General features: G+C 33.4%; 1 protein-coding gene across 1 annotated transcript in view; it reads left to right on the forward strand.

Moving 5' to 3' along the window:
* The first annotated feature begins 538 nt into the window (after positions 1 to 538).
* The window catches only part of MCMDC2 (minichromosome maintenance domain containing 2), a 34,760-nt gene continuing 12,858 nt past the window's right edge, over positions 539 to 22,440 (forward strand). Inside the window, exons 1-11 of the mRNA XM_045861513.1 lie at positions 539 to 632; positions 724 to 854; positions 928 to 987; positions 2,989 to 3,184; positions 4,692 to 4,814; positions 4,926 to 5,030; positions 8,377 to 8,502; positions 10,084 to 10,321; positions 14,170 to 14,375; positions 19,475 to 19,641; positions 20,324 to 20,503. Of these exons, the coding sequence (XP_045717469.1) occupies positions 539 to 632; positions 724 to 854; positions 928 to 987; positions 2,989 to 3,184; positions 4,692 to 4,814; positions 4,926 to 5,030; positions 8,377 to 8,502; positions 10,084 to 10,321; positions 14,170 to 14,375; positions 19,475 to 19,641; positions 20,324 to 20,503 (1,626 nt within the window). The remainder of the gene's footprint in view (positions 633 to 723; positions 855 to 927; positions 988 to 2,988; positions 3,185 to 4,691; positions 4,815 to 4,925; positions 5,031 to 8,376; positions 8,503 to 10,083; positions 10,322 to 14,169; positions 14,376 to 19,474; positions 19,642 to 20,323; positions 20,504 to 22,440) is intronic.

The following is a 22,440-nucleotide window of genomic DNA, read 5'->3' on the forward strand; positions in this document are numbered from 1 at the left end:
CCCCTGTCTTTGGAAAACTTTCTCCTCTCTTCTTGACCTCTACTTCAATCAGTAAAATCTGACTCATCTACCAAATGTCACATTTAAAAGTAGAATTCATTGGTTTTTCTCTATAAACCCACCATGTTGTAGAAAATATTATGACCCCCTACACAAGGATCACCCCAAATTTTGTGAACTGTTTAATATATGTTGTTCCTTTTGTGTTCCCTAGTATTATACTTTTTACATAACTGTCTTCTCTCACTGTACTCTTTCTGAACAATAGGGACTATATTTTATTCATCTGTATCCTGAGTGCTGAGTATGCGTTAAATAGTAAATGCCCAATAAATTGACAACTTCTTCAGAACAGGATCCAATCTTAATCATTTTACTCGTAGCTTGTAAAGTTTCACTAGAGATCTTCAAACATACATTTTAATTTATTTTATTTCTAGGTGTTCTCATCTTTCTGTGAGTTTCATCATCTGTAGTCTTTACCAGCTACTGTGGTTTAATCAATTAATAACAAAGAAGAATCATGAACTAGAAGAAAATGTCAAATCTAAAAATGAAAGAGGCAGCACTTATCTATCTTGACAGAAGTGGAGGGCTCCAAAAGTTTATAGATGATTGCAAGTCCTACAATGGTATGTTCAGCAAAGGCAACTTTATTTTAGAAACTTTAAAATAAATACCCACATATAACTATCCTCATTGTATATTTGTGTATTTTTACAGATTCCAAACAAAGTTATGCTGTCTATCGATTCAATATTTTAATAAATCCCTCTGATGTTGTTGAATTAGATGCTGAACTTGGAAATCACATTTTACATCAGCCTTTAAAAGCTGCTCAAGTTTTTCAATCAGTAAGTTAAAGAAAGAAATAATTTTTTGCCCCATGACATTTTGGGTAACTTTTGTGTTTATTTGAAATCACAGGTCTGTTTTATTGCTGTTAAGACTCTCTCATTAATTGGACAATTACAGACTGAAACTCAAGTAAGTTATAGTTTAACAAAGAAAACTAATATATAATACTTTTAAGCTGACTCAAATAAATATTTTTATATTCTTTTTTAATTAAAAAAGTACATTTTTCAGCCCTGGCTGGCGTAGCTCAGTGGATTGAGTGCGGGCTGCGAACCAAAGTGTCGCAGGTTCGATTCCCAGTCGGGGCACATGCCTGGGTTGCAGGCCATGATCCCCAGCAACCGCACATTGATGTTTCTCTCTCTCTCTATCTCCCTCCCTTCCCTTTCTAAAAATAAAATGGATAAAATCTTTTTTAAAAAAGTACATTTTTCAAAGTTCAATGGATTATCTTACATATGCTTCTTTGCTTCCTGTATTATCACTTATAACATTAAACATTCTGAAAATAAACCATTTTAAATATATGCCAAAATAAAGAGACTAATACAACAAACCTCCATATATCTATCACTGAGTTAACAGTTTACAATATTTTGCCATGCCTGCATTATCAATATTTTTCTGAAATATTTTAAAACAAACCTAGATATTCTGTTATTTCACCCTTACATACTTCAGTGTCAACTCTAAAAATTGTGGACATTTTTCTTATATAATCACAATGCCTTTATCACCCCTTACAATAATAATAATTCTTTGGTATCATTATAATATCTAGTCAATATTTAAATTTCCCCATTTGGGGCCTCAAGAATGTCTTGAGGTGAATTTGTTCAAATCAGGGTCAAAACAAGGTTTATACGCTATAATTGATTCTTATATCTCACTAACACCCTTTTAATCTAGAGCCATTTTCCTCCCCATCCCTTTTTATACTATTGATTTTTTGAAGAAACTAGTAAACTAGTTAATTGTTCCATAAAATATCTCAATCTGGATTTTTCTGATTATGTTCTTATGGTATTTAATTTATTCCTCTACACCCCATATTTCTATAAAATAGAAGTTGGCTCTAAAGATTTGCTTAGACCCAGATTCAACTCATTTTGACAACAATGCCTGATACTTTCGCATATTTCATATTGCACTACAGTATGAGAACTATATGATCTGTTGTCCTAATTGTAGCAATGCCACAATGGATTAGTGGGTTCAGGTGATGTCTTCAAATCTCTCCAATATACAGTCTCCTACTAACTTTCACCTAATGGTTTTTGCAGCCATTGATGATCATTGCCTATACTTGATTATTTCATTAGGAGTTGCAAAATTGTGTTTTTCTTTAAACTTTGGCATCCTTTCAGAATTTACTAGCTGAAATTATTCTATAAGAGAAGTTTCCTTCATCAACTATTTGATTACCCTGAAATGGAGTTTTTCTAAGAAGGGAAGAATAAATGTTTGATTATTTCCATTTATAAATTTTCAAAGAGTAATGAGTTGAAATCTAGCTTCTAGTGATAACCAATTGTTTTATGTTTTTGTTTTTTCTTTAAAAAACTATGAGGAACTCATGAATGTTTAAATATATCTGATGCATTTTAATGAATTTTTCATTCTTTTTGATGCTTTTATTATCCTACCTTTGGTCATTGGGAGTCCCTTTCAAGTTTGCTCCTGTCTCATTTGGACCCATCCCATTGGTTTTCTATAGCTCCTTTGGTTTCTGACACAAGGAGATGTACCAGGCCCATCTGGTATATTTTCTGCCTCAGACCTGGAATGAACCATTTCCCTTAAGGAGACTTGTTTCCTTTTATTGGAAAATTCTAGTTAGCAATCACAGTCTGAGCAATGGAAGTGTTCCTTGCTATTGGGTTGTCATTGTTTTATATCTTTTCAGGAAATGTGTATTTTTAAGAAAAATAATGATCTTTTCAATTAAAATGTAAGATTATAAGGGTTTTGAACCTTTAATTGTATATTTAAATCTCTTTTTTGCTTAAAATTTTGTTTCCTAATAACATTAACAAATCATTTACTTGATTTACCCTACAAATATATATTGTAATACAAGTCCAATTGGATCTGCAGTTTTTATTAATACCATGTTTATGTTCTTATTAGATTAATATAGTGCTGAAGTTAACACATTTACCTCCTCTGCCAAGTTATAGTCTTAATTTTTGTGAGTTTCCATTTGATTATACATCTCAAAGATTTTATATGATGCAAGGAATTGTGATTGCAATGACAACTGTAACCAAGTATACACAAGGTGCAAGATTTCTTTGTTCAGATGAAGCATGCCTTCTTTCAAAAGGTAAATATTAAAATATAAAATCAGAACATTAAGCAATGTATTGTCTAATCCTAAATCATGTTTACAATTAGTTATAAAATATTTAGAGAGCAAAAAGAATGTTAGAAAACTTGGTGTCTTCTAATGTTTGTAACTTAAATGCATTTTTTCCTCTCTTCTCCCACCAATGTGACAGATACTCTTCTATCGCTGACGTACTTGTTTTTCTCAGATTGTTTGTTCCTACTCCATGTGGGGACAGCATGAACATATCCTCTCTCAGTCCTTTGGCTTAACTTCAGTTTGGTCTTTCTCCAGAACATCTCCATTCATCTCCACCTCTCATTGAGTTGGATGCTCCTCCTCTCTTCTCTCTGAATACTCTGTAAATAAATACTGCATACTGAAATTATCTGTTTCCTTACTGCTGCCTATTGAAATTGTGTGTTTAAGTATCCATATTACCAGTGCCTTAGCACAGTGTTTGGCAAGAAATAGCCATGCAATAAATGTTCATTGAACTGCTCTGAACCCACACACAAAACTGAATTAATTATACTTTAAATTTGATTAATTTTAAAGAACTAAAAATAGATAGCTAAACCCAAAAGCAAACTTAGCTTACATCTATTTTGTTTTGTGTGGGGGATCTTTGTCCACAGAGTCCCCCATCTGCCATGGATGAAAATAAATCTACCAAGACATGATCTTCTTGGGAAGGAAAGGTAGCAGAACTCTCAAAGAAGAAGGGCCAGGAGCCTTTTCCTCAGTGGGCTTTTATTGGGTTCATTTACATAGGAATACAGGGCATATAAGTAAAGCTAATCAATCATTGCCAGGTAGTAATGGTCAAACAATAGATAACATTCAAAGAACTATGAGGGCTTATTTTGAGTCAGGGTCAGATAACTAGAGGGTCATAAAACTTTGGGGGAAACAAATTCATTTCATGCTTGAACCCTTATCATTTAAATTGAGGGTATTAGCAAAGCAGGTTTCACAAGATTTTATGTATTCTTTTTTAGGCCTGATTGCCCCAGGGAACCCTCCCTTTCCAGCACAGGGCCACACACACCTCCCCCAAATATTTCAGGCTTAAGTCGGGCAGGGAAAGTAAAACAGCCAAGAGATTAGGAGACTTTTTGCAGACAGAATGAGGACTCAGGGTATGTCAAAGCTGAGGGGCAAAGGTCCATCACCCCCTTTTTCTATATCCCCCCCAAGTCCTTCCCTGAGGGCCCCCTTGTGACCGTGCCTGTCTTAAGTTGTCCCTCCCTTGAGGAATCTTACTCGTCATTGGCTAACTGGTCATCCATTGGGGGCCAGGCAGGGTGAAGTAAAGGGAGCAGAGGTGGTGCCCCTGCCAGGGAGATAAGCTTTGTCTTCTTAGTGTCTTAGGGTCCCAATTTGAAGCAGGCAAGAATGCTTGGACATCTTAGCTCACTCTCACTCAGCTTTAGCCATGGGGGGCTACAGCTTCTAAAACCAGGCAGGGTGGTTCCCAACAATTTTGTTTTGTTTTTTTCAGGATTTCAGTATATAAGGGTGCATGTGCCTGGTGCTACAGAATCTGCAACAGTAAGAAATGACTTTTTGTGTAATCTGTGTTCATCTCCACTTCAGGAAGACAGAAAATTTAGAGTACTTGGTGGTAAAAATGCATTTACGTATTTCAATTTTAAAAGTAGTGTCTGATATTTTAATATGGAAATTAAATTGAATATGTATTCTAATAACATTCTTTTTTGCTCTTTGCCTTAAGATAAACAGATAGTTGAAATAATTACTACAAAGGCACTTCATGCTTTTCAAGGATATTCTAACAACCAGCCATTTAGGTTTCAATCTCTTACAATTTTTCTAAGAGGTAAGTTTTGTTTGAACTAAAAGCAAATTGCTGTAAAATATATAAAATATGTAATTGACTTAGTTATGCTTTTATATTATACAGTAGTTCCCCTTTATCCATAGTTTCACTTTCCATGGTTTCAGTTACCATGGTACACCATGGTCTGAAAACATTAAATGAAAAAGTCCAGAAGTAAACAATTTATAAGTTTTAAATTACATGCCATTCTGAGTAGTGTGATGAAATATCCTGGGAAGTGAATCATCCTTTGTCCAGCATCTCCATGTTGTACACATTCCCTGCTTTTGTTATTTGCTACTTACTAGCCATCTAGATTCTCATATCAACTGTCAAGGATTGCAGTGCTTGTGTTTAAGTAATGTTTTTTACATAATCATGCCACATTCACTTCTTTTATATATATTGTTATAATTGTTCTGGTTTATTATTACTTATTGTTATTCATCTCTTAATGTGAATAATTTATAAATTAAATTTCATCATATGTATGTATGTATAGAAAAAAACAGTATATATGGGTTCTGGCAGAAGTAAGGCCTGCTTGAGTGTGGTTGGTAGGGTAATAATATATATGGGTGTAATAATTTATAATTTTAATTTGAACATTTCACCTAAAATGTCATATGGTGTGCTTGAGTGTGATATTGTTATGTTACAGAATTACAGGCTTATGATTTTGCAATAAAAAATTTTATAAAACAAAATGGGTGTTACTTTGTGCCAGACCCTGTATAGAGTTTGGTACTATCTGCACTTTCAGATGTCCACTGCAACATGTCTCCCACAGATAAGGGGGACTGCTGCAGCTTAAGAATGACAGGATATCTTACTCAAGTATTTTAAAGAGTCACATGTAGCTATGTGGCAATTATTCATTTAGTCATACAACATGTATTTTTTTTAATATTTTATTTATTTATTTTTAGAGAGGGAAGGGAGGGCGATAGAGAGAGGGAGAGAGAGAAACATCAATGTGCGGTTGCTGGGGTTTATGGCCTGCAACCCAGGAATGTACCCTGGCTGGGAATCGAACCTGGGACACTTTGGTTCCCAGCCCGCGCTCAATCCACTGAGCTACGCCAGCCAGGGCACAACATGTATTTAAAAAGATATTAGGACCTGCTATGTTCCAAGCACTGTGCTAAGTCTCAAAGTCATGATTATTCATGGTAATGATCTCCCATTATTCTATGCATGCGTGCTATGAAAGTATTGTACTTATTGTTTTAGAATATAGACTTTATGAGGGTAGGGACTTAGATTTTTTACTACACATACTAAAAACTCAATAAATGTTTGTTATATAAATGAATGAGCATTGACATATGATTATCTGTTGAAAACTGCATGGGTAAAGTACTGCATAGCAGCATCTGCCATGAAGGAGGAAATTATTATCAGTATCAATCACCCAGGGAAGAGGTGAGAAGCCAGAACTGTGAAAATGAGGATATGGGTCAGCCTCTTTTCTTGGGTGGAGGAATTAAACTGTTCAGAAAGAGGGATCTTGGATGTCAACTATCCATAGGAAATATAAGAGTTAGGAAAGTAGAGACTCAAATAAGAACTCTTCACCATGACCTGTCAAGGATGAGGCAGGTATGTAAGCCTAGATGATAATACATAATTTTTATATAGCAGTTACTGTGTGCCCTACACTCTTACAGACATTAACTCATTTAGTCACAACAATCCTATCAATAGGTTCTATCGTTATTTTCATTTTAGAATGTGGAAATAGACACAAAGAAGTTAAGTAACTTGTCGAAGGTCATACAACTGGTACATGGCACAATCATGATTTATACTCAGGTATTCCAGTTTCAAAATATATGCTTTTAACTACTTGATTCTATTACATACTATATGTAAACCATATATTACAATATATAAATATAAGTGGCTATCCAACTTATATTTTAGTAGAAAACCCTTTCTTCAAATAAACCCTTATGTAGAACCCAAATACATTTTTAAAAATTAAATGAATAAAAACAGGCCCTTTGGGGTTCAGATCAGAAGAAATAATCAGAATTCCTAGACTTCTTGTCTTCCTCTTGACCTTTCCAGAACATATCCATCAAACTGGAAGATTCCATGGCACAGTTGAAAAACTATTATTTTTATTTTCCCCTTGTAATTTATTCTGTATCATTTAGTTGTTTGTTGTTGTTGTTGTTGTTGTTGTTGTTAGCTTGGTTGGTTTGTTTTAGGTTTTTATTGTCTCAGTTCTTGAGCCTGATTCTTCCCTTCCAAGTCTGTAGGGTACATCAGTAGGCTCTCTGGAGCTTAAAAAAAAAGTGTAAGAGAGGAGAGAAAAGAGTTAAAAATTCTTTTAGTGTTGGAATGGCTGATGCGGCTCAGTGGTTTGAGCACAGGCCTGTGAATCAGAGGGTCGCTGGTTCACAGCGGGACATGCGCCTGGGTTGCAGGTCGGGTCCCTGGTGTGGGGCATGCAAGAGACAACCATACATGGATGTTTCTCTCCCTCTCTCTCTCCCTACCCCTCTGCCTAAAAGTAAATAAATAAATAATCTTTTAAAAAAAGAATTAAAAATGAAGATCACTGTTTGATCTTGTTCACAGAGAGAAGTTAATCGCCTTGTAAATCTTTTTCTGCATAGCTTTACAACTACCCAACTCCTAACTGTGTAATGGAGGACCAAGACTTTTGGTGTATGATCTTTTTGAATGAGATTTGAACTTATACAAAAGCCTTGCCCAATATGTAGGTATGAGAGAGGAACCTAGGATAATGCAAGAGGGTAGACTTTGGAACTAGGCAGACCGAGATGTGAATTTCAGTTTTGGTATTTAATTATTTAGCCTTGTGCAAGTCACTTACTTACCCTCTCAGTTTTTTCATATATAAAGTGGGTATGACAATATCTATTTTTAGTTTACAATTGGGTATTGTATGTCAAAGTACCTTGTCTATATTGTAGATGGTAATAATACCTTTTAAAATTATTTTATTCCCAAATAAAATATTACTTATAAAATCATGTTTATTAAAATTTCTTATCATTTAATGCAAAAATATTTCATCTTAAATAGAATGATCTTGTTTTCTGTTTTGACTATGTAGGAGACTACCTAGTTGTTATGTCACATGCTCCTTGAAGTTAATTCATCATTGCCTATAAGTATCAAAATTTATCAACAATAAAATTGCCTCGATTTACATTACTGCCATCCTATATGGATATTACATTAAGTAAAAGTAAATACTTTACAACTAATGTAATTACTGAATTGTTACTGTTCAAGATCTTTGAACCATATGATCATGTATAAGTTTCTTTTAGTGAACACATTTTCTTTTGTGTTTAATAATTTTTAGATGAATCAGTGAATAAAATGAATATAGGAAATGAGTATAAAATTATCGGAATTCCAACCTGTGTAAAAACTTTACAAACTTCTGTCTGTATAGAGGCAAACAGCATCACTTTTTGCAGTCCAAAAGGTAAGGAAAATATATAGTATATATATTAACAAGTACTTACATTTAAATCCATTTGCTTAGGAAATAAGTATTGGCTGCCTATGTGCTGGGCACTCTTCTGAGTGCTAGGGATACAGTGCTCAGGACAGTTAAGGTTTCTACTCTGAAATCAGGTGATAGTAAACTAATCAGTAAGACAATTTCAGATAATAAATTCTATGAAGAAAAAAATGGGATAATGTAGAGCCTTGTCCACAGGAAATCTTTTTTTTTTTTTGCTAAACATTATCGTTATAATAATTAGCAATGAGAAAAATATTTCAGGGTCCCAAGAGTTAAAGACTAGTCAAAAGGCTTTTCTACCCTAACCTTTATTTTCTAGGCTTAGCTGGATCTTAGCTTGTGAACTGAGAAAGAGAGCCCAGTAAAATAGCATCTTTCTCCTCATCTGAGTTCTGGACCAACTGAGACATAAGGCAAAATAGAAAGGCAAAATATCACCTTTATTTCTGACAATTTATTATTTCTTTAACAACTCAAACATAATTAAGCATTATGTAAACAAAAGTGGAGAGCAGACCTACTCTTTTAACTGGGCACACAAATATCTAAATGTAAGAAAAGCTAGTTAAATCTTGAATAGAGTTAGATTTTTTAAAGAATTTTTACATAACCATCTGCAATAATAGAGGTCCAAGTTGAATTTAAATGCAAGTATTTAAATTCAACTTTAGATTATAGATACCTCTGCTTATCTTGAAGAGAATGCTTCTTAACAATAAAAATATTGAAGAAAGAAAGGCACTAATGAACAATAGACATTTTAGTGATATTTTAAATATTTTCTGTTGTGAGGTGTTTCAAGATGTATTAGTTTGGTAGCAGAACATAGCTTATATGTAGGTGGAAAACTGCTTTCTCATGCTGAACTCCAGAATTAGGCAGATTTAACCACACAGATGTGGCAAGAGCTACACTACGGTAGGCCTTCCTTGGTCCATGGGCATGTGTGAGTAGAAGAAATCAATGCTCTATGATGGGAGCCCAAGAGGAAGGAGAAAGGGACTGGGTTATACATGCATAGCTGTTCCTCCCAAACTGACCAATTTGATTAAATCACTCATTGCTTTCAGGAGTTGGACAGAGGGAGTGGAGTTCTAGACTGTTACCATACAGTACAGTATAATGCTTTCAAAGTAATAAAGTAATCTTTCCCTTTAACAGCAACAGTCAAATATTTCCCATTCTGCTTTTTAGCCCTCCAGGTAATATTATTTCAAACACAGAAATAAAAAAGCAAACACTACAATAGGAGCTCTATGATGTGGCTTTGCTCACATAGGTCTTAAAAGAGGGACTTGTTTGCAGTCAGTCTACATGGACACTTGGGGTGACTGCTTCCTTTTATCATGTTTCCTGGAATGCAAATGACAGACCTGAGTGACCTCCAGTCATAATCTAGTATCATTATAATTTGAATATAGCATCATTAAAAGAACTGTATTTTGATAATATTTTAGATAAATAGAATTAGGTATCTATAATGTCTTTTTTCTTTGTTTTCAAACCCCTTTTAATGTATGTGTTATTATTTACTTTCAGTTCCTTCAGGAATTAGCGACAATTTCAGGTGTCTCCTCTCTTTGACTGCCAGCTCATGCTGGAAGTTTACAGCAATACTTACCAGTGCCTTTGCGTCACACATTGTTCCTCCTGGGACTTACAATTTGCTCAAGCTCTGTTTGCTGATGAGTCTAGTACAGACAAGGGACTTTAACAAGGAAGTGGAAGATTGCCTGGATATTTTAATTGTAACAAGTGATTCTCTACTTGTAGACAGGTAAAATATGTGACATGAAATTTTTCAAATTATAAATTGGTCACAGATTTAATTATTTAATCCTTTCCATGAGCATTATTACAAGACAAATATTTAGGATTTATCTGGGCAAAAATTTATTTAAATAAACATTTATCAATAAAGTCCAAAAGTTTTAAAACATGGATTGAGAAATGGGATGTTTGCTTTCAATATTTTGAGAATCTATTTTAACTATTTAAAGTTTCCACCTATTTTCCACTCTGACCTTTACAAATAAATGCATCATACAGGCTACCTTTTCCCCCCTCCCCTACCTTAGAGTTCTGCTTTTGTACTTTATGTTCATTTTTAAATAATCTCCCCCTCTAAGAGGCAACAAGCCATTTCCTTACTTTTCTTTAAGATTCCATTCAGTAATGCTGACTCACTGTACCCAAATAATGCTGTCAAAAGTGCCCAAATTACTGTTTTGGGAGCACCACCCTAATGTTAAAATAAGCCTTAACTCAGCTTTTGGGGCTCCTCACTAGCAAGTACCCATTTAAAAAAGTTACATAAATATTCAAAAAGCTAAGAATGTGCTTTTTATAATAAAATCTTATGTGCAATTATAAAGAAAAACAAATATATAGAATGAATTTAAAATTAAAAGAATAAAACTCCAAAATTCAAATGTTTTTGCTAAAATTAAATTGCAATGTAAGTATGATGCTAACTGCTATAGATTGCACCAATTGAATTTTCACATATGAGCATAAAAGTATTTGCTTCCTTACTACCTCACCAGTGCTGGATATTATTAAACTTTAAAATTTTTTCATCTGATTGATGGAAAATTATATTTATTTAATTTACATTTCTTTAATTGGGAATACATTTTGACATCATTTATAGTTTGTTAAACACTTCTGTTATCTTCCTATGAAACTCCTTGACAATTGTTCACTTTCTATTAAGTTGTTTATTTCTTATTGATTTATGATACCTCTTATAAATTAAGACCATTGTCTCTTTTCCTGTTTGTCATTAACCTTTGACTTTTCCTGTGGTATTTGAGGCTGTGTGGTGTTTTGTTTTTAGGTAAAGTTTATATATAGTGAAATAATAAGATCTTAAATATACAATTTGATGACTGATAAATGCATATACTCCTGTAGCCATCACAACAATATGGAACATTTTCATCACCTCAGAAAGTTCTTCCATTCGCCCTTCCAAACAGTTCCTATCTCCACAGGTGATTTCTGTCACCATAGATTAATTTCCTGTTCTTAAATTTTATATAAGTAGAATCATACAGTGCATACTCTTTTTTTAAATTAATTTTAGATGTGGAGGGGGGAAAGATAGAGAGAGATTTGTTGTTCCTCTTATTTATGCATCCATTGGTTCCTTCTTGTATGCATACTGACCAGGGATGGAACCCACACCTCCACATATCAGGATGACACTCTAACCAACTGAGCTACCCGGCAGGGGCATACAGTGCATACTCTTGGATCTAGTCTCTTTCACTCAACATGTTTTTGAGACTGACCCAGTTGTATGTATCATTATTTTATTGCTTTTATTGATTAGTAGAATTCCATTATATGAATATAGCAGAATTTGTTTATACATTCTTCTGGTGATGAAATCTTTGCCAACCCCAAGGTCATAAATATATTATTTTGTGTGTTCTTCCAGAAGCATTATAATTTTCACTTTAATATTAGGTCTCTTATCTATCACAAGCTAATTTTTGTATGTGGTTTGAGGTAGAAGTCAAGATTTTTGCTATGTTTTTGCTATGCACTTATTTAATTTTTGTATACCATTTGTTGAAGAGACTTTCCTTTCCCCCATTGAATTGTTTTGGTGCCATCACTGAAAAGTAATAGAACTGGATGTAAATTACTTATAAAATTGAACTGGGTATAAATCATCTGAACTCTCTTTTCTGTTATTTTGACCCATTTGTCTATAATTATGCCAATACCACACACTCTTCATTATTGTAGCTCTGTTAAGTTTTGAATCAGGTAGTACAACTTAATTCTTCATATTCATTTTTTCCCCACTGTTTTAGGTCCTTTGCACTTTCTTATAAAGTTTGGAATTCATATGTTAACACCAACTTCACCCACTACTCCCCCTCAAAGAAGACTTTAAGGATTTTCATTGGAATTGCAGTTAACTTATAAATCAGTTTGGGGGAGAATTTACCATTTAACAATGCTGAGTCTTTCAATCTATGTATATGGTGTGCATCTCCATTTATTTAAATCTTTTGTAATTTCACTCAGCAATGTTTTATAAAGGTCATGAACATATTTTAAGTTGATTTCTAAGTAGTTGATATTTTTGATGCTATTAAAAATGGTAGTGTTTGCAGTGGATGAGTGGCTTGGTTGGTTGCAGCATTGTCTCATATACTGAAAAGGTTTCAGGTTTGATCCCCAGTAGAGGTGCATGTGGGAGGTGGATGATGGATGGATGGATGGTTCTCTCTCAGATTGATGTTTCTCTCCCCTACCTTCCTCTCACTCTCTTTCTCATCAGTAAACATATCCTCAGGTAAGGATTTTTTTAAAAAAGGCAGTATTTTGTTATTTTCATTTTTCAAATAGTTTCTGTGAATATATAGAAATACAATTGTGCCCTGGCTGGCGTAGCTCAGTGGATTGAGAGTGGGCTGTGAACCAAAGTGTCGCAAGTTCAATTCCCAGTCAGGGCACATGCCTGGGTTGCAGGCCACGGCCCCCAGCAACCGCACATTGATGTTTCTCTCTCTCTCTCTTTCTCCCTCCCTTCCCTCTCTAAAATAAGTAAATAAATAAAATCTTTAAACAAATTAAAAACAAGAAATACAATTGTTTTCTTTATTTTGACCTTGTATTCTGTGACCTTGTATCTGTTGTTTTTTTTTTTTTAATTCCTCAGCTGACTTCAATGTGCAGCCAAGTTTGAGGCCCATTGTTCTATATAACTGGGTTCTCAGACTGACTGCACATTAGACTCACCTGAGAGAAAATATATGCGTGTGGCCCACAGTTCTAATTTCCCTGCTTTGGGGTGGAGCTTGGTATTGGAATTTTTTAAAACTCCACAGGTGATTTTAATGTGAGTTAGGTTTGAGAACCACTGCTCTAAAGGTTTGCAAGTGTCTTTCTAAATTTCACTGCCCCATTTTATAGTCTTCAAACTAACATCCAAATTCTTTGGAATGGCACATACAGTAGACATTTTATAACATCTACTTATCCACATTTAGGGGATGCTGCTGCTTCTATATTTGCTCTGCATGTCTATGTTTAGTCGTCATAGTTGATTGCACCAACAGCCTATGATTTCTGTGGCAAGGATTTGAAAGCTAAGCTAAAATAATCATATTCTTTTCTTAGAATTTAAATTTGAGAAATAAAGAGGCTGAGGCAGTTGGCAAAGAGATTAGAAAGCAAAAACTCCCGAGAGTTACCATGATACAGAGCATCGGCAGCAGGAATAGTCATGATGAGCTATTGGCAAACCTAAATGCAAAAACTCCAAGTAAACAAAAGAAAACAATTCATAAAATGAGGAAGGCCCAGTTCAAATGTTATCTCTCTGTACCTTTCTGTGACTTACTTCCAGGAAGAAATAATACTCTCTTATGGATGTTCTCAAAACATTATTTCAGCATTTTTCACATTGTATTTTAGTTTTTTGTTTATGTCTCTTTCTTGGCTGTGAGTTTTCCAAGTAAAGGATTAAGTTTTACATATGTTTTTTATACTTAGCTCAGTAAAAATTGAATCAAATTAAATTTGATTATGTAGCTGTTACATATTATGATTTCTCAAAACCAAATATTAAATAATAGTAATGAATAATTTATTTTTCCCTAGGCTTTTGAATTTTAGTATAAACCTTGTGCCCCGTGGTATACGTCATCCAGTCTCTACTGAAATTTTTCCTACTCTGTCCAGGAATAATTATGGAACTGGAGCGGTTAGCATTCAAGCTGGCAGTGCTTTGCTGGCTAAAGGTGGTATCTGCTTTATAGGAGACTTGGCTTCACACAAAAAAGATAAACTTGAACAACTTCAATCAGGTACACACTATATTTTTCAAATTAATTTTCTTTTTAAATATTTTTTATTGATTGATTTTTAGAGAGACAGAAACATGGATTTGTTGTTCCCCTTATTGATGCATTCATTCGTTTCTTCTTGTATGTGCCCTGACTAGAAATCAAAGCCACAGCCTTGGCGTATCTGGGTGATGGTCTAACCAACTGAGCTACCCAGCCAGAGTATCAAATTAATTTTTACCTGTTTAATTTATAGTTTCACCAGTGACAAGGCGTTATTTAACAGTTAGGATTGTATTGGACTTGTTTTAGAAATTGAGAAATTATACTAAATGTCATGTCTCATTTTATCTTTATAAGTAAAAACAAAGGACTTTAATGTGCAAATGTACTGTTTTAGTCTTTGCTCTCAGTTGTGCTAACACATGAGTTTTTGTTGAACTAGATTTATTTCCTTTCTTGTCTTATTGCGTTAAGTAAGACTTCCAATATGATATTGAAAAGCAATAGTGAGAAGGGACATCCTTGTCTTGTTCATGATCTTAGCAGGAAAGCTTTGAGTCTTCTCTTTCAAGTTGAAGGCATAGTCCTCTATTCCTAATCTACTGAGATTTTTTTTAATAAATGGGTGTTGGATTTTATCAAATGCTTTTTCTGAATATATTGATATAATAATGTGATTTTTCTTCTATAGCCTGTTGATATTATGGATTACATTAACTGATTTTCAAATGTTGAACCATTTTTGCTTACCTAGAATAAAGCCCACCTGGCTGTAGTATGAAATTCTTTTTATACATTGTTGGACTCAATGTGCTTATATTTTTTGTGGATTTTTAAATCCATATCACAAGAAATATTGGTCTGTATTTTTCTTACCATGTTTTTGTTCTGATTTTGGTATTAGTGTATTACACAGTTTGGGGTAGATTTATAATTAACAAGGATATGGACAGGTATGGACTGAGCAAAAAGCAGTCAGGGCCTTGTATTCTTGGAATAACAACAAGAATGTGCAGCAATGCTCAGGGCACATAGTATGTTCCCTCTCCCTAGAAGAGAATGCAGAAAGAGACCCACACTAATATGGTGAATTTATGGTGAATTATTTTTGACTATGGCACCAAAGCAAGTAAATGGAGAAAGAAAATATTTTTCAACAAATGATGATGGACAATTCGGTTATATATATGTAACCAAATTAGCATTGGCTCACCTCAACTATAAACAATAATTAAGTAAAGAGGGATCGTATACTTAAACATAAAAACTAATACTATAAGGCTCTAGAAGAAAGAAAACATAGAATATCTTCATGATCTTAACATAAGCAAATATTTCTTAGGACTTAGAAAGTCATAAACAGAAAATAATTGATAAAGTGGACTTCATCAAAACTAAAAAGTTATACACATCAAAGGTCCCATTTAAAAAGTGAGTAGACAAGTGAATAAAAAGAAAATAATTGCAAATACATATATCTGATATCAGACATACACCTAGCACATAGAAACAATTCCTATAAGTCAATAATTTAAAAAACAAAGAACCCAGCCTAAAATGGGCAAAAGACTTGAATAGTGACTTCACAAAGATATACAAAATGACTAATAAGCACATGAAAGAGTACTCATTATCATCCATTGGATACCAGGGAAATGAAAATAAAACTGCAATGAGATACCAACACTCACGCACTAGGAGGGCCTGCTTCATGGACATGGAACAAGTATAGTTTCACAAAGGCCCTCCTCCTCCTAGAACAGGCTGGGACTTGGTTAAAACTGTACTGCCACCATTTTCAAATTTTTAATGATTTTTATCGTCAAACTTGTGTTTTAAGGAAGTCCATTAAGACAGACAAGCATGTGTGTAAGCAGTGGAGATACATTCACACATGTGTTTACCATGCCTTGTTGCCCTTATTTCACATAGCATTTGCAATCACTATGCAGCTGCACAATTTGTAACCAGTTTTGTTCTCTCTGGACTCCTATGTATTGCAAGTACACTACAAGGCTGTGCTAATGTCCCATATCAAGACATTTTCAACTAAGTAAGGGAGTCAATAGCTCCCAAGAGGTCACACTTTCCCTTCCAACCAGACTTGCTTTTTCTATAGAAGGCAGGCAGTGGTAATCTAAGAAATACAAATGACCAAGGAACCCCATCATATCTTTTCGTACTTGGTTATTTTCTGTATTTGCCAACTACTTACACTGAAAATGATGATATAGGAGGAAAGAGAAATACAAGGCCACACTTAGTTTCTTTTCCTTTCAGTCCTTCCTTATTCATCAATAAGCTAATTCACCATGCATTAGTGATGTATATCAAGAAGCAAAATAAAAAACAGGTTTGTGCAGCATTTCCAGTGTTCTCAAAGAAATATATAGAGAGAGAATATTATAGCTAGTATATAATATATCATAATATATATTATATATAATTTATATTACATTATTATTTTATTATATATTATATATAATAATATAGCACATTATATTATATATTATGCCTAATATATAATACAATATACAGTATTATATTATAATATATTATAGGACATCATATATATTATGTAATACACATACACAAACATCTAAGCATATTATATAACATAACAGAGTATGTGGTATGTTACATAGAATATAGCATATATAGAATATATTGTATGTTCTGTGTAATGATATACAGAATATATTATATATTGCATATTGTGTGGAATATATAATATATGTTATATGCTGTATAGTATGTAATATGTATTACCTGTATTGTGATATACTAGCTACAATATAAGCTACTTATATTAGTAATTTCACATGTGAGTTAAAAGATCATTTATTTGTATTTAAGATTGGTATTGTACCATATAAAGATAAATGGCAATATTCCTGCCAATAATTAAAAATTTTAGTTTTAGGTCCTGGCCAGGTAGCTCAGTTGGCTAGAACATCATCCTGATTCACCAAGATTACAGGTTCGATACTGGGTCAGGGCACATACAATAATCAGCCGATGAATAAGTTGATTCTTATTCAGGTCGAACATACAATTTGATATCTCTCTCTCTCTCTCTCTCATCTATCTCTCTCCCTTCATCTCTCTCTCTAAAAATCAATATTTAAAAAAAATAGTTTTAGAATGGTAATTACATTTATACATTTTTTTGGTAACAGATTTATTGAGATATAATTTGCATACCATACAATTTACCACTGAAAATGTACAGTTTACTGGTTTTTAGAATATTTACAGAGTTGTAAAGCCATCATCACTGTCTTTCAGAATATTTTCAACACCCAAAAAGGAAACCCCATACTCATTATCAGTCATCTCTTCAAACCCCTTCTTCTCACAGTCCCTGGCAACCTAATTTGCTTTCTGTCTCTACAGATTAGCCTGTTCTGGACATTGCTTGTACATGGAATTCTATGATAATGTGGTCTTTTGTGACTGGTTTCTTTCAGTCAACATAATGTTTTTGAGGTTCATCCATGTTGTAGCATGTGTCAGTACTACATTCCTTTTATTAAAAATTCTGATAAAATACATATAGCATAAGATTTAGCATTTTAACCCCTTTTAAGTGTATAATTCACTAACATTAAGTACATTTATAATGTTGTGTAAACATGCCATTATCCATTTCCAGAAATTTTTAAATTATCCCAAACAGAACTCTGTACCAATTAAAAAGTAACTCCCTGTTCCCTGCTACCTCCAGTCCTTGGTAACCTCTATTCTACTTTCTTTCTCTATGAATTTGCCTATTCATAGAATCTGATTCCCTTTTATGGCTGGATAATATTTAACTATATATATGCCAATTTTTAAAAAAAATTTCATTCATCTTTTGATGGACACTTGGGCTGTTTCTGCCTTTTGGCTATTGTGAATAATGCTGCTGCTAATGAACATTGTTATACAAATATCTGTTTGAGTCCTTGCTTTTAACTCTTTTGGGTATTATACCTGGAAGTGGAATTGCTGGATCATAGGGTAATTCTATGTTTAACTTTGAGGAACCACCAAACTTTTCTACAGTAGTCATACCCTCTTACAGTCCCAACAATAATGTATGAGTGTTCTAATTTCTCCATATCACCCCATTACATAAGTAATAACATTTTTTAAGGAAAAAGCTTTATATATTGAATATTAGTATTTTTGAGTAAGAGGCACAGATTTTCATTTTACACTAAGACACACAAATTATGTAGCTGGGTCCTGGTTACTAGAATGACAAAAATTTAAAAAGGTTGACAACAAGCAAAGTTGCTAAGGATGTGGAGAAACAGAAATTCTCACATATTATTGATGAAAATGTAAAATAGTACACCATCTTACAAACTGGTCTGGCAGTTTCTATTGAGTTAAATGTATATATTTACCTTATGACCCAAGAGAAAGAAAAACATGTATAAAAAAGTCTGTTATTATGAGTGGAGAGAAGACTAATTTGAGAAATGGTTGGGAGATAGAATCCTAGAAATAGTATTGAATTCATAGACTGAGTGGGTTGAGGGACAGATAGAAAAAAGAATTGAATGTTTTCACACCTTTTTGTTTGGGTTTTAAGTGCTTAGATGGTGATACCCCAAACATGAATAATGCACACAGAGCCATTTAAGGAGAAATGATTTGGTTTTGAACATATTGAATTTGAGATTTATTCCCCCTAATCATTGTAGTTCATATTCTCTCTCAGCCTTTTCCTCTTTCACTCACACAAAAATAGCCCACTTTCCATCATTATTTTTCCACATAAAAGAACGTGGCTTTATTTCAACCTCCCTTGTAAGCTTGCACTGAATGACCAATCTCCTAACCTTCTGTGTATTCCACCCAGACACTGACCACAGTACTAGCTACAAGCTTTGGATGGCTGGTTCTCATCAAGTCACAGGACATATAAACATTCAAATATTTTCTCATCTTGTTATTTTTATGGCATATTTTCTAATTTAGACAGTTATATCTTGCAGAACAAATTTACTTGTGTCTATATTATCTAAAATTTAGATGGTAAGATTCTATAAAATATGTATTATTGATTTATAGTTATATAGACCAAAATGAACTTAAATAACAAATGGGTAATGTCTTTAACTTAGTTATGGAAAGCAGAAACATCACAGTATATATCCCTGGAAAGAAGTCTGGGGATGATATCGATCAACAAATGACTTTTCCAATTCAGTGCAGTTTCTGGTCTTTCATTGATATGGATTCATCATCAAGGAAAAATATGCAGAAAACCAACACTCTAATTGGTCAGATGGTAAGGTATTTGTATATTTTATTGTTAAAATGTTATATTTTATTTTAATGTTAAAATTTAGCAACAGATTTTAATCTTAGTGCTCTTGTTGTTCTTAGTGTTTTGTTATTACCCATTTCTATACTTAATTGGGTACTAGAACTAAATAATGACACAGTTTAAAAATTTGAATGTTTTAAAAATCATTCCAAGCAGATATCTGCTCAGTAGAAATTGTTATTTGAATTTGGGAGAGGATTTAAAGAATAATATATAAGAAAATAGCCCTGTCTGGCGTAGCTCAGTGGATTGAGCGTGGGCTGCGAGCCAAAGTGTCGCAGGTTCTATTGTCAGTCAGGGCACATGCCTGGGTTGCAGGCCATGACCCCCAGCAACCGCACATTGATGTTTCTCTCTCTCTTTCTCCCTCCCTTCCCTCTCTAAAAATAAATAAATAAAATATTTAAAAAAATAATTAAGAGCATTTTAAAAAATCAGTTACCACAAAGTTCCCATAATATTCAGGAATCACTTTAAATAATAATTAGTAGTAACAAATCATAATTATTAGTTATGTGTACATAATTTAATATAATCAAGTATTATAAATATATGATTATTTCAATAATTTATAATTATTTCCAAAGTTTTTGTGAAAATGCCTGAACTTAATGTTTGCTTTTTACATTTTTGTTTGATGTAGGATTGCAGTTTAATTCCAGCTAATCTTGTAGAGGCATTTGGATTATTGATTAACTGTAATGAATCATCTCCTTGCCACCCATTTCTTCCTACTGTGCAACATACTTTAAAGAAAGCCATTGATCCTGAAGGGCTGCTTTATTTAGCTTCTAAACAGTTTACAACAGAAGATTTTGAAAAGGTAAAGGTAGAAAAAATGACTGCCAAGAATACCTGTGGTAATGGTTCTCAATTTAAATACAACTTTCATTGAGCATTCAGTTTCCTGCATTTAGGACTTTTATTCCAGCTCGCTTCTAGCTTTTAAACATTTTGAGGATATTGTATAGAAAATATTTAGGATTATAAATAAATAACTATATAAGAACATAGATATTAAAATGCTGAGTTTATTCTTTGTACCACTCTCTAAATCACCATACCATAAAGAATCTTAATGAAAGAAATAAAAATAGATTATTTCCATGGAAAATATGATGAGAGGCTGTATAGATATACAGTTATTTACATTTTACAGGCTATTCAAAGAGATTTTGTTTATATGAATGTTTTCAGCATTCTCACTTTAGGGAATACCTGTCATGACTCACTAAATCATTTTAATGTCCTGATGTGAAAACATGTGTGTCATATTCAGAGAACCTGAACATAGATGATAAAAATTTGGTAATGATTTTCATAATTACTAAAGGTACTCAAGTATTTACAAGTGAAACCCTTTTATTTTTTTATTTTTCCCTATCCTTTTAAAATTTATTTTTATTTTTTTATTTTAATCATTGTTCAAGTACAGTTTTCTCCCTTTTACTCCCATTCCAGCCCACCCACCCATCCCTCCCCACTTTCCTCCCATTACCACCCTCCCTCTAGTTTTTGTCCGTGTGTCCTTTAAATTTGTTCCTGTGAAACCCTTTTAATATTAACTATTTAGGAATCTGTCCACAGTAGAGTTAAAGTATCTGAGTAGGATAGATAAAAGGCAGGGAATATTGGGAAGTAGAGAAATCCATGGATCATTAAAATTTGTTTTCACACTTGCCCTCCTGCAATATGTAGACATATTGCATGGGTAAAAGGTTGAAAGGTGAAGTAAACTTAAAAATAAATTGTAAGCATTGTTTATTCACATAGAACAGAAAAATAACAATATTGATAATACGGAAAAGGTCTTTTTGTTTATTTTTAGCATATAAGAAAAAAGTAGTTTGTCTCTAGGAATTAATATACTGAATATGTAGACACACTTGTGATCTGCAGAAATTTTCACCCATTTTTTCCCTGAAAAACAGAAACAAAAAAATTCATGGATTTGTTAATTAGGTGCTTACTGAATATATGTATGAGCCTATTGTTTTTTTTTTTATATTCTCATGGAAATATAAATTCTCTTTAAATAGTTAATCATTTAGTTGAGATAAAAATATGATACCCAAAACAATTGCTAAAGAGGGTGGCATGGACTAAAAGTATTTTAAGCTATTAGCAAGGAGGATATTAAGTACAAGAGAAGAGTTGGGAATATTTCAAAGAAGAGGTGAGACTTTAGTTAGCCTTAAGGAAAGGTAAGATTTAGATGACAGGAAGGATGGGAATGCTAAACAGAAATAAGAATAGGAGCAGAGACATAAAAGTAGTAAAGAGTATACATGGAAAACTATGAAAAGACTTGCCTGACTGGAACAAAAATTTCATTATTGAGTCATTGGGGTTGGGATTTGGCAAATTTACAATAAGCCTTAAAAAGCTCAGGCATTTTATTGTTGATTTGTCAGACTGGAGAGAACAATTATAGACATAGACTTTACTAGGCTAGAGACATAGTGAAAATGATTTCCCCAAAAGATAAATCTGTGCATCACACAAAACAGATTGAATGGAATATGTTGCAGCCTAGGTTCTCCAGGAGGTGAACTGAGATGGAGCTTAGTGTGCCATTGATTATTGGGGAGTGCTCTTCTTGGCAATACCTGTAGAAGTGAAATCGGAAAAGTCGGCATTCGTGCTGCCTGTCACTGCCAGAACTAATAAGTAGAAACAAAGATTGACTTTTTATGGGTGCTTTATTCAGATGGCCAGCAATCTGAGAAGATGGCGGGTTACATGCCCTAAAAGTCTGTC

Source organism: Phyllostomus hastatus, unplaced genomic scaffold (genome assembly GCF_019186645.2).
Source record: "Phyllostomus hastatus isolate PE091 unplaced genomic scaffold, TTU_PhHast_1.1 phas_scaffold_21, whole genome shotgun sequence".
In the NCBI taxonomy this organism is placed as follows: domain Eukaryota; kingdom Metazoa; phylum Chordata; class Mammalia; order Chiroptera; family Phyllostomidae; genus Phyllostomus; species Phyllostomus hastatus.